The sequence below is a fragment of the Agelaius tricolor genome, unplaced genomic scaffold, assembly GCF_023055355.1.
Source record: "Agelaius tricolor isolate 1412-34295 unplaced genomic scaffold, bAgeTri1.0.p SCAF_14, whole genome shotgun sequence".
NCBI lineage: Eukaryota > Metazoa > Chordata > Aves > Passeriformes > Icteridae > Agelaius > Agelaius tricolor.
In genome coordinates this window covers 1,396,813-1,409,831 of record NW_027269274.1, presented here as the reverse complement: position 1 = coordinate 1,409,831, position 13,019 = coordinate 1,396,813, and the positions used below count along the sequence as shown (strand labels likewise).

The following is a 13,019-nucleotide window of genomic DNA, read 5'->3' as shown; positions in this document are numbered from 1 at the left end:
GAGAATGGAGAAGGGTCTTTTTCCTGGCCAAGGAGTCCCTGCAGGGGAAGTGCTTGCTCCTGGGGCTCCTTCCTGGGAAGTGGAGTCTCATTTTTCCTCCTGCTGCATCTGTGGCCTCCCTCTGGGGCTCCCCAGGCTGCAGCAGGTGCTGGGCTGCTCTCCCAGTCTGTGCTCCCTTGGTCTGTCCATCCCTGTGGCACGCTTGGCCAGGAATGCTGGCTCAGGTTGGGGTTACAGGATTGTGAGGGTGTTATTTCCTGGTGTCTGCTCCTGAGAATTACAGCAATTTCCCCACAATTAATTCAGCAGTTGAGTTTGAATGTTCAGTTCTCTGTTGTGTGTCTGTGCTTGACTAGATAAAAGTTACTTGTCTTCATCTGTTTCAGTTGAAGATCAGCATTTTAAATTTGAAAAGCTGTCACCATTCAGGCCCTTATTTCGTTGCTCCTGTTTGGTGCTGTGTTGTGTATCTTTTATCTTGAGCAAAGTATGTTTAGAGATGAGAATCCACAGAACACCTTTTTTTCAGCTAAAATTATCAGGCTGCTCCCTTTGTGATATGCAGCCCTGGCTTCCTCCTCCTCCCCACTGGGGTGGATGTGCAGCATTCCAGTGACAGATCCTGGGGGTGTGGTCCCCAAAAGTGCTCTGGGCACCTGCAACTTCATTTTTTTGCTTGTGCCTCTGAGTTCATGCAAAGCAGTTTGGGATGTTCAAAGGATACCTGCAAAATTTGCCAAATGTGGCCCTTTTGGAGCAGGGTGGGAGAGTGTAACCAGTAATTACAGCCACAGTTCATTTGTGATGATTCAGCTGAAGTCAAGTGCTTTGCCAGCTCCCTTCCCCTCACTGTTGCCCACTGGATTGCTGTTGGGATGGAAGATTCTGGAGGAATGACTAATTTTTCTGCATTTTACTTTCAACTAGCTGCCGCAAGCCCCAGAAACGGAGAGCCCTGTAGAGGTGTGTCAGCCACCTATATTTGTACAGTGCACAAATATTGGTGTTTCACTAGTCCTAGTGGAGTGTCTTGTTGGTAAAAACCCCTGTGAAATGTGTGTTCCTGCCTGGTGTTAGACAGTGGAAAGAAGTAGATTTGTAAAAGTGCCTTAATCCAGTACAGCATCAGTGTGGTAGTGTGAAAATATAAAAAATTTTGTAAAGTAATCCTAAGTGTGTTCCTTTCAGCCATTTCCTTTTTTCTTTAAGGGTGGCACTGGGAAAAGTCTCCTCTCAAATTTTCCTACATTGGCAAAATGAGACTTCATTTTGGCCCCTAATGCAGAATTTGGTTTTCCCTTTGCCTCACATACTTAAAAACTTCAATACTTTAAGGAAAGGGAAGTTCTTAGTGGAAGCTTCATAACTCCAGAGCAATTGGTGTCCCATTTAAAATGCCCCAGTGGACAAACTCAGGGTCCCTGCACATTGTCAAGGCCACTGGTTCTAAGGGAATTGGATATGTGGAACCATTCCCTTTATGTCCATAAAGCAGATTATTTGCCAAAAAGAAGGCAGGAAAATTTATCAAATCTTAAATTCCTTTGAAATTCATGGGACATCCAGACATGGCATTGGTAGATTGTACAACTGGGTGCCAAATCAGTGCCAATCTAAATGAAACAACATGGAAGCCTAAATCTGGGAGAGTGTTGATTCTCTGAGCTGTGAAGTTTTTATAAATGTGAGATCGTGTAGAAAAAGAAGTGTTTGTGATGGTTTAGGCCTTTGTATTTGTAAATTTTGTGAAATAGTGTTTAAATGTAACCTGAAACTCTGAGTGGTCATCAAATGGATTTGAGATGTCTGGGAGATGGCTCCTGGTTTCTGATGGGTCCCTGTACAGAGCTGTTATTCTACACCTTTGGAGATGCCTTAAAGCAGCAAAACCATAACGTGCTTCAGCTTTGCAAAGTGGAAGTTGCATTCCTGGAAATGAATTTCTCAAGTGAGAGGGGTTTGATTTGGAGATGTGCCTGTGCCGAGGGGCAGCTCAGTGGCTCCCCACTGCCATCCTGGCCATGGGGAGGGAGCCCCCAGGCTGGGCCAGAAGCCCTCCCCAGTCTCAAATGAGTTTCAGTGACCACAGTGGGATGTGCTGGGGTCCCTCACCCCCAGAGTGTGTGTCCAGGGGGCTGGGGGTGCTCTGTGTGTCTGTGCATGGGCATGCGTGGGCTGAGCCCCCAGAGCTGTGTGGAGCTGTGTGGAGCTGTGACACCAGGCAGAGCCGTGTTTCCTGAGCACTGCTGCCACTCCTGCATGCCAGGGGGTGTGTGAGGGTGGCAGAGCAGAGGGGTCAGGGCTGCCAGAGGGCAGGTGTCCTGTTCTGGTGCTTTGTCAGTCCATCTCCCTCATCTCCCGCCTCGCATCCAGCTGTGACTCCCCCAGTATTCCCATGAGTGCCAAGGTGTTGGTCTCTCTTGAGTGTTGTTCTGCTTTAAAATGAACTTTCTGCACGTGCAGCAGGAGCTTGATCAAACTCTACCCCAGAGGCAACTGGAGGATCATAGAAGGGTATGTACAGCAGTCGAGCACATTCAGAACTCATCTCTCCCTTTCCCCTGTGAACAGTGAAGCCTAAGTCATGTAAGAAACTTGTGTGGTTTAAATGCTGGCTGGAAAATCCGAAAAATGAGCCTATGGACAGAGTGAGGTGCTGCAGCCCCTTCTCTGGGTTACATGGAAGGGGAATGAGTGCTTGGCTGTTCTGAATTGAGCTCAGGTCCTGGTCTGGTCCATTGCCACTGTCAAAACCTTCCCTGTGGGTGCTGATCACTCTGCTGTGCAGTGACATCCATCAGTGCTGCTGGAGCTGGCTCCTCTGGCCACACCACCCCTTTCTAGCCAGCCAAGCTGCAAAATCAGCATCGTTGGTCCCTTTCTCCATTTCTTTGCTCTTGTAGCTGGGAGCACAACAGCAACAACTTATAACTGCTTCACTCTAAAACATGAAAGATGCTCTGTTTTAAAGCTTCTAACAAGTTTCTGATATCACTTGGAGTTGTGTGTTGCATCTGCATTGCTGATGCAGGTACAGTGATGTTTCTGTGTGACTTACCCTTACTTTACCTGGTGTGAATGCAGATGAAACTGGATGCTGCTGGGTTTTTCCCTAGGTACCATATTTGATTTTTCTGGTTAGTGCCAAACATCTGATATTTGTTTGCACACTGCCCTCGTCAAAGTGGTGCACAGCACTAACAGGATGGTTAAAGAACTGTTCTGGAGCCAAGCATTGCAGCTGAATTAATTGGAACATTTCTTAAATACCACTTATTTTTTCTCCCTTCTGCTCTGATCACGTACTTGTATTTTGTTAGCTGATACCATGGGTTTGGATAAATTTGTAGGAACCAAAGCTTTTCTTTCCAGTTAGAGTTTGAAGTGCTGGTGACTGTGTATTGCCAGGCCTGGATCAGCACACTCTGACTAGAAACAGCTGCTTGATACTTGTTCCTGCTGTATTTTTGGGTGATTTGCCTTGTTTTGGATACACAACACCTACAGACACCAGAGGTGCCTGTCCTGCTCAAGTCTCCACTCACCCCAACTATTTTGACCATGGAATAGAAGTCACCTCCTGCTCCACAAGGGGCCAAAAGGAGAATTTGGGGGCAGCTCCAAGAGCTTTAGTTGCCCTCCTGAATTCAGGCAAGGTGGAGTTTGCTGAGCAGCTGTTCTCGAGGCTGGATGTGTGTTATCTTTGTAATAAGTAGTAAAAATCCCTGGTTTAAATGCCATTTGACAGGATGACTGCCAGTTAGTTCAACAGAGGAGGAAGAAGGTGCTGTGAGAGCTCCCCTGTAGCCATTTGTGTCCTAGGGCCCATCTGGGTGTCAAGCTGCCTTTCCAATCAGTGCACATGTCCAAGGCAGATGTAGTTCAGGGGTTTTTTTGTCTGGCTTGGCCTTGTTCTGTCACACAGCCTCCCTCACCTGCCAGGCTGGGAGCAGGGAGGTGGGTAAGGCCCTGCCTCGTGCACTGAGCACTCTGATGTCTCTGTCAGGCGCAGGAGCTGCTCCAGGACAGCGTTTGCTGGAGCTCCTGAGCTGTCTCTTGCCTCTGCCACGTGTTCACTCTTTGGCCCAAGCAGTGATGGGAAGCATGTGCCCCTTGGAGAAGTGCTCATCTCCTCCTGCTGTTGCTTCCACAGGAGTTTTCCTTTTTTCCGCTGTTTGGGAGTTTTTGGAAGCAGCTGGTTGGAACACTGACTTTGTGTTTATTTTGCATCCTGTTCCCTGACACCTGCTCCCTCCCCATCTAATCCCATGAAATGCAGCTCCTGGGCTGCAGCCTTCACACTGAGAATCCCCAGGAACCATTTCTAAGCTGCTGGATTGTGGTGACAGGGTGGCAGTGGGAGCCCTGACCTGAGCCCCAGCCCTGTGGGGAGGGCAGAGATCCCTCACCAGCTCAGGCATGTGTTGGGCTTCTCCCTGTGGAAGTGATTTCTGAAATTTGATAAATAACTTGATTATTATCAGACAGGCTTTTGTCTTTTTTTCTTTTGGGGTAAAAGGATCTCTTGAAGTGACTTTTTTGAGTGCCAGCTGTTTATAAAATCAGTAGGACTGCAGCAGGGCTGGAGTTCTGTACAAGCCAATTAATGCCCATTTATGTCGTTCCATTTACTTGTGTTTTAAAGGCCTCCTGTGAAATTTTAAAGAGTAAGACTTCACTTTTATGATAGCTAATGTATTAAATGACATCTTGAATCTATAGTCAGACAACCAATTTCATTTGAAATACAACTGAAAATCAATAAATCAGCGACAAGCACTTTTTGTGAATGGAACTAAAGATAAGATGCTTTAGTTCATTGGAAATATTTTTGATATAAAATTATTTTTGGCTAAATTTTTTTTAATTTTTTTTTCTGACTCCCCAGAAAAGCCCTTCCCTCCCTTCTGCAGCTCTGTCCTGGGATGGTGCTGCTGTAACCACACTGCCATTAGCAGGGCAGGAGCTCCCGGATTGACAACAATCCTTACAAAAATCCCTTAATCCCTGTGCAGCGTTTGTGTGCTGGCAGTGCCTCCAGCTTTGTCCAGCTCCCCATATCCCAGGGAATTCCTGTGGAGGCTGCAGTGGCAGCACTGGGGTGACTGGAGGTGTTGGATCTCTGCTGGCTCGTGCTGGGGCTGTGCCGGAGCTCTGGGAGCTCCAGGATTTGGGGTTGTGTGAGGTCCTGCCCTGTGCTGGGCTGGGTGCTGGGGTGGGAGGGCTGGTGTGACTCGGGCAGCTGCCAGCAGGGAACAAAGAGCCGGGATCCAGCGGGATCGCTCGGGTTTCCGCTCGCAGCTGATGGGTCCTGTCAGCTGCTGATGGAGGGACAGCGGAGCACAGCCCTGCAGGGTTGGTGGGATGGCAGGAGAGGTGTGAGGAGATTAAACTGTTCCTTAAAACCATTTCTGGTGTTCCTCTAATCCACCTCTTGATTTTGTGTTGGTGCTGTACAGATGCCACTCCTTTGCGTTTAAGACCGAGACAATAAAACTTAATTAAAATGAAACTCTCGGAAAATTAAATCTGTCTAGAAAGCTGTACACAAAACCTGAAGTGCAGCTGTCTCTGTGATGCATGGGGGAACCCATAATCTTATTGAGCCCCATGAGACCCCTCCAATGTCCCAGCCTGCCCCAGCACATCAGGAGCTGCTGGGTGGATTTCTCCAACTCTCCAGGGCTTCATTCCCCCTCCCTCACCACGAGAAGGGTACTGGTTAACAGCAGTTAACTAACTGGTTAACTGCTGCCAATGAACACGTGTGGTTGGCCTGTTCGTGGAGCTGCCATGGTGATTTCCTTGTGCTCTTTGCCTGCAGGGCGAGGCCCTGAGGCAGGTTTTGGTGAACCGCTACTACGGCACGGTGCGCGCGGCCGGCCGGCGCGAGAGCCTCACCGCCTTCGGCAACGGGCCCCTGGCTGCCAGCGGCCCCGGCAAGGCTGCCACGGCAGGTAGGACACGCTCTGCTCCTCCCTGCCTGCCTCCCCAGGGCATCTGCCTCCCTCCCTCGCTGGGATCTGGGTGGTGGCGTTCGCAGGGGTCCCAGAATGAGGGAATCTTGGAGTCTCTGCTGCTCAGAGTGACTTCGAGATAAGTTGGAAAGTCTCTTTTTCCAGCCTGATGCTCAAAGAAGGAGTCAGAGCTCTTCATTTCTCTGTCTCAAGGTTGTTTATTGTATCTTATCTATAAAATTCTTTCTCCTGTCCAGCTGAGGTCCGCTCAGCAGGACAGTCAGAGGCACTCTGCCTGACCCTGGGGTGATGTTATCTTCTTATACTAAAAACTAAATGTACAATATTTACAATTACTTCCCAATACCCATTACCTATGTTAGACAGTGAGCTTCTACTCTAAACCAATCTAAAAGTGCCAACATCACAGCTGAAGATGGAGGCCAAGAAGAAGAAGGAAGAGAAAGACTGGACACGCTCACATTCCTCCATCTTGCCCCTTGAACCCCCATTCTAAAAACCCCAAAAAATCTATTTTTCACCCTGTGATAAATTCACTATCATTCTACTTAAACTTCCATGGCTTGTAATTCTTCATATAAGGTTGGTAATTGTTTTTCCTAAGGGCTAAATCAAAGGCACAGGGGTCTTGGGCTCTGTGCCAAGGTCTCTGAGCCCCCTGGGCAGGGGCTCAAGTCTTCTAGGGCAGCCAGAGGAATTTCTTGGGTTCCCACAGGGAAGGGATGAGAATCTTGACTCCATGTTTCAGAAGGCTAATTTGTTATTTTATGATATATTAAAAGAAAATTATATATTAAAACTACGCTAAAAGAATAGAAGGATTTCATCAGAAGGCTAGCAAGGAAAGAAAAAGGAATGATAATAAAATCTTGTGACTAATCAGAGAGTCCGAGACAGCTGGATTGTGATTGGCCATTAATTAAAAACAACCACATGAGACCAGTCAAAGATGCACCTGTTGCATTCCACAGCAGCAGATACCTATTGTTTTTCTTTTCCTCTGAGGCTTCTCAGGAGAAAAGATCCTAGTAAAAGGATTTTTCATAAAATCTAACAGATGTGTGTTCCTGACCAGTCAGCACCCTATGGCTCAAATTGGGTTGTTTTCCCTCATGGTCTTGTCTATGAGCTCCCAAAGAAAGTAAAACTGTCCATGTGGGTGACTGCACTTGGGAGCAAATCTAGCAGACAGAGCTCTCTGTGCTTTTCAGTGACTGCCTTGGGTTGGCTTGATGTTTGTGACATTGCTTTGAATAAACGTACTTAGAAATCCTGATCAATTTAATATTTGCGGTAATATCTAGGAAATGTGCCCATCAGGATGTCAGATTATGAACCATTTCTGAAAGAAAACCATTTCATGGTATTGCAGAGATGGTGGGGTAGGATGGACAAAAATTCCATTTGAAGCCAGTTGTACAGTGAAATTTATTTAATTTGATGCTGTTGTCCCCCTGGCCTTGCCACCCCCATGGGGGCAGTGCCAACCTGTTTGTCCTGGTCACTCTACAGGAGGAAGCTCTGGGTCGAGCTCCATGAGCCGAGGGGAGATGAGCCTGGCAGATGTGCAGTGCCACCTGGATAAAGAGGGTGCTTCCAACCTGGTCATAGATCTCATCATGAATGCCACCAGTGACAGAGTCTTCCACGAGAGCATCCTGCTGGCCATTGCCCTGCTGGAAGGTGGGAACACCACGATACAGGTAGGGAAATGGAAAACTCCATCTTGTGACTGAGCCCTGTCGGGAAGGGAAATGTTTTTATGAAATCCAGGAAATTTGAGAGGGTCAAGGAGGCGGGAGGGGAAATTATCTGAATGATCTTTGACCTGTAATTAAGGGAAATATTAATGTCTGCCATGCGAAAGTGAACTTATTGAATGTTTGCACGGGCACTGAGTACATGAGGTGTTTTCCCAGGGCAGTATAGAGGAATGTGTAATAAAATGGGTTTGTAGATAAGTTACTGACTGCTCTTACAAATAACTTAAGTAACTGTAACATGCTCAGAGACTTTTACAATGAGCTGTTTAATTTCAGACTGGAATTTGACATAAGGGTTTGGTAAACTCCAGACCACCACCATTCTCCAGCAATCTCAATCTGTTCTTCCTTTCTGTGTTTTCAATAAGGATTAGATTCCCCTAAAAGAAGATTGTCCCTGGTGTGGATTAATGAACACACACCAGCGAGCTCTTACCTTCTTCCAAACAGAAAGGAAAACCTTATTACAGCAGAACTTGCTTACAAAGATGATGGAATCTGTGATATCTTATTTGTTTAGCTCTGCACGTGTTGTGCTTGCAGTCTGCCTGTGGGGCTGAGTCCTGACCAGTTGTAACTGATTATTGTGGGTGGAACACACACTAGATCCCTACAGCAGCACCTCCTGTGTCCATGCAAACTTCCCCTGAGAGAACAGGGAATGTCTCTGGGCTCCTTCACTCTGTCTCTGTAATCAGTGCTCTCATTAATCCCCTGTGTACAAGCTCTGGAATGAAACTTGCAATGGATAAAGTGGGAACTGAGTGTTGAAAAGCCTGTGTCACCTTAAACTGCAATGACAGGATTAACATTCCTGGGGGACACTCACTCCTTTAAATTTCCTGCTCTTCTCTAATGTAAAGGAAGCTGAGCTTTCATCCTTGCAGCTCTCAGGGAGCCTCAGGTAACCTCTCACTGTCATGCTGGAAGGAAAAACAAACTGCACCAGCCTGAGGTGGAGAGATCCTTTGCTTGTGCTGGACCTCAGTGCTAGAGGATTGGGCAGAGTCACTTGCACAGTGCACAAATCCATGTTGGAAGCAGATTCCTTAGCTCACCCACTGCAAACCAACAGGAAAGTCTGCAGTCCCTTTCCAAAGACGCCTTTTTGCCCAAAAGGGAGGCAGTTCAGTTTGCATTTGCTGTCTGTGAGCAGGAGCTGGCAGGCTGTGGAATAACCCAGTGGTCAGGAGTGATGGATGGCTCTCAGGGCAGTGGCACTTCCACCCCACACTGTGCACTGCTGCCAGCTCCTGCTGCACTCCAGCCTCTACAAACATGCTTCCAGAGCCTAGGGTGGATGTTTTCCATCCTTTCCCAGTCAGGAATAAGCGCAGCCAGCAGTCCCTGGGTGCGTGCTCCGGCAGGATGGGCTGGGAGGGGGCTCTGCTGGAGTGTGGGCTGCTTTTAAGTACAGAATGTTTTAGGAACCAAATGACTTGTGATGCCTACAGCTAATGCTGTGAGCTCTGAGGGCTCAGACACACCCAGCAGCTCTTACTCATGCATGCAAAGCACGAATGGGATGTTATTGAAAGTATCCCGTGGAGCTGTTGGGATGTGCGTGTTCCGTGCTGCAACACTCCATGGACTTGATGGCAAACAGCAAACAAGGAGCATGGTCAGTGCACAGACGTGTTCTGTGCCTTTCCTTCATGCTGGTTAAACTCCTGGTGGTAGGGAGAGAGTTTTCTGGTGCCTTGCAGTGGCTCCAGCACATGGGGGCCCATGGGATGCTGGCAGTGGCAGCTGGGAACAGCACGTCCTCAGCACTCTGAGCTCTCAGGAGGGCTTGAGAGAGCCAAGTCAGGAGAACTCCAGTGGGGAAAACACCAACCACAAAGCTTGACTTGTGGGAGAGCAGCTGGCTCCACACTGGGAATCAAAGCAAAGGTGGAGGCTTGCTCTTTAGTGAAATCATTTGTTCAGGGCTGTATCTCCCAGGGTAGGTAATTGCTGAGGGATGGGATGGCCAGGTTAAACTGGTATCCTGAGACAGGGAACTCGTCCCCAAGCTTTGCTGTCCCCATGTAGGAAGAAAGGCTCCCAGTGCAGAGGGCCCTGGTGCAGCCCAGCTGCTCAGGGGAGCTGTGTGGGTACTTGCTCATCTGCAAAGCTGATTGGTTTTGTACAGCAGCCTGTGGCTGTGACACAGTGAAGATTTACTGAGTGCAGCAAAGTGATGGCCTCCCCTTAGCAGGAATTAATTTCTACAAAACACGCTGCAAAATTTGGCTGCTTATGGAAACGAGATGCACTTGGGAAAATTAACCTGATATTTCCCTTGTGTTTTATCCCAGTCTTTCTCTGGTGTTCCTCGATAAGTTTTGCAGAGTGGGTAGGTAGGGCTTGGCAACCTCTGCAACCTGCAGAGTGGATTTTCTGCAGTTCTTCTGCAATTTCCAGTAAGTGCCAGTGGAAGAGTCATCCCCAGTCTCTGGACTAGTAACTGTGTTCATTTTGCATCAGATGCATTTGTCATTGAGAAAGTTGACCCAGCCAGCTTTGTCTTTGAGGTCTAACAGAGTTTATCTTCATTTAACATTTATTTTTTGTTATTATTAGCAGCTTTTGATTGATAGTGTTCCAAACAAGTTTGTTCTGTGCTCAGTTTGAATCATTTCTACTGAACTTCAATTGCCTCTATCTACAGGCCTTTGAGAATAGGAAAGTGGTGGGATAGGGGCAGGTTATGTAAAAAAGGCTCTTTGGCAGCAAAGCCAGAAATGTGTCACCCCTGCATGGCATTTTCCTAACTCCAGGTTTTCACACGGGAAATTGATTCCGCCTGGAGTGCAGCAGAAGGTTTGTACCAACACACAGGAGCTTGCACATGATGATTGTAATATGGTTAATAAAGGGAGTTCCCAGGTAACTCCCATGAGCTTCAGTGGGAGAGCAGATCCCCATGATGCTGGGAAGGGATAACTGCAATAGGTGTTGCTGTTTCATTAGGTGCAGGCAGGGCCAGTATTAAGGGTAGGCAAAGTAGGTGGTTGCCAACTCCAGCAGAAAAGCAAATCTCGAAACGTTCCTTATTGTAATTGGTAGGAGGGATTTTTATTGTATTGTTAAGAAAATGAATGTGGGGGAGAAGCAGGACAAGAGAAAAGGCTCCTGGTTCACCTCAGGAAGGAGGCTGAGCTGGTGGTGTGTGGCACCCTGGATCCCACGCTGCTCCGTGTTTTGCTGCAGGGGTGAATGTGAATGTGGCAAATTAGCTCTTCTGGGAAGGTCTTTGCCCGCTTCCAGCTCTCTGGGTGGAAACTTTCTGGGCTTTAGCTTTTGGAATTCACTTGGAAACGCTGTCAGGTTCTTTGGGAGCAGGATGGTGGTGACCTTGTGGTGGCTGTCACTCCGGCTCAGCAGGAGCCCTGGGTTTCAGTGGGAAGCCTGCCCTCGTTTGCACAGAGACAGAAGCAGAGGTGGAACCACGGGGTCAGCACCAGACAACAAATTAACTTGACAAATGCTGCGACTCACTGAGCTGCAAATTACATCAACCCCTTTATTAATTTATATAACCCTGAGCATCCCCCTGGGGAGCGCTGGCTCAGCGCTTCTGAGCAGCCCTGGGGGTGCCCCACGCTCTGCTCCAGAGGGTGAGGGCTGAGCCTGCCCTGCTCCCTGGTGCCACTGCCTGGCTGCTGTCCTGGTGCTGCCTTGGGCTCCCTTCTCCAGAGCAGGGAATGCTCTGCTGGCTGCTCAGAGCTGCATCTCCTTGGGAAGGGATGAGCGCTCAGTCCCTCCCCACATGCATGGCAGCAGGGCCAGGCTCTCTCTGGTACAGCCAGTGAGTGACAGTGCAGGAGATCACTGAGGACTCGTCCTGCAACGCTCGTCTCTCATCTGCTAAATAAAAATCCCATGTGCTGTTCCTCTGCCTCACCTCCACCGAGTTTCGGCTTTCCTCGGTCGGTGGAAGTTAATGGCAAGTAAAGCCCCTTACATAACACCTCTCCATGGAGACTCTGCTCCCTTAATTAGGGATCTTCTCAAAAGTCAGCCTGCGTGACAAATTACCCACATGCACATGTTGGTGCTTTCAGCAGGGGAAGGTAAAATGAGGTTGATGACATTGGTTGTTGCAGGCAGTGTTTAAGCGCTGCCCCAAGGTGACACAATGCACCTCTGTCACTTGAGAGTGGTGGTGCCTCAGTTCCCTTTGTCCACTGCTGTCCCCTAGGTGGGCTGCAGTCACAGAGGATGGGAGTTGGCACACAAGGAAAAGCTGATTTTTTTTTTTCAGAAAGTGGCATTTACTCCTGGCTTTAAGGCACCTGAGCAGAGTTGCTGCTCTTTGCAGAGGATGATGGTGGGATGTGCTGCACAGCTCTGTTCCCCAGCAGCTGAGGAAGGGATGAGGAGCAGGGGCCACCCTGGCTCGAGACAGCACCGATGAGCCGCTGGTGGTGGAGAGTTGTGCCTCCATCACAGCATGGCAGGAGTGAATCAGTGCTGTATGCAGTGGTGGCTTGGAGCTCACTGGGGTGTGTGAGGCTCCTTGGAGATGTGACAGTGAAAAAAGCTTCAGGCTTGGAGCTGTTTGAACTCCAGAGCTCTTTGGTTGAGCCTCCCCAGAGGATCCGTGTGCCCTCCCTTGAGTGCCCCTGAGGCTGGAGGCTGTGGCTGTGCTGTCCCTGGAACAGGTGCTGTGGGTACAGGAATCTCAGCAGCCAGCTCCTCAGCAGTCAGGTTTGGTAGGGAATTCTGGACTCACACAACTCTCCCATCCCACCCTGGTCTTGCTCCATGCTTGGACTCAGTTGACGTTTCTCAACGTTTCTCCTCATGCGTTGCCACCAGCGAGGAAACTCCACCAGGGTGAATTGTGGTCTCCTTTTCTGTGCCTCCAGCAGTCCAGAGATGATTGATAGTTATTACATAATTGCAGGATTGATGCACAAAAGGAGTTGAATCCAGAGTTGTCCAGTTCTTTGTGTTTCTGGCACTTGGGGGACACAGGGAATCCCAGAGCTGGGCTGTACCAGCCACTGGTGCTGGTCAGCCACAGCCCTTGGGGTTGAGAGAGCAGAGACTTCAAGACAAATTTATGTCTTTGAGCTCATTGTAGCACTGGCTGTGAAATACTGTGACCAAAATGTCCTATTTGGTTGCAGGAACACTTTGTTTCTTTTTTTATGTGGCTGCAACTGCCCTGCAAAATAAGGGGAAAACTCTGCAAAACATTAGAGAAGTACTGGTGGGGTGAGATGTTGGCTTAGTGATACAATAGTGTTTTAATTTGTGGTTTGGACTTCTAAAATCAGATTTATTT

At 48.5% G+C, this 13,019-nt stretch overlaps 1 protein-coding gene across 7 annotated transcripts in view; it reads left to right on the top strand.

The window, feature by feature from the left end:
• The window catches only part of ITPR1 (inositol 1,4,5-trisphosphate receptor type 1), a 162,013-nt gene that overhangs the window by 99,316 nt on the left and 49,678 nt on the right, over nucleotides 1-13,019 (top strand). For 3 of the 7 annotated variants that reach the window (XM_071439294.1, XM_071439291.1, XM_071439292.1), the window contains 4 exons: nucleotides 928-963; nucleotides 2,464-2,514; nucleotides 5,825-5,957; nucleotides 7,491-7,681. In XM_071439294.1, coding sequence (XP_071295395.1) covers nucleotides 928-963; nucleotides 2,464-2,514; nucleotides 5,825-5,957; nucleotides 7,491-7,681 — 411 coding nt within the window. The remainder of the gene's footprint in view (nucleotides 1-927; nucleotides 964-2,463; nucleotides 2,515-5,824; nucleotides 5,958-7,490; nucleotides 7,682-13,019) is intronic. The other 4 variants (XM_071439293.1, XM_071439297.1, XM_071439295.1 and 1 more) reach the window with 2 other exon arrangements.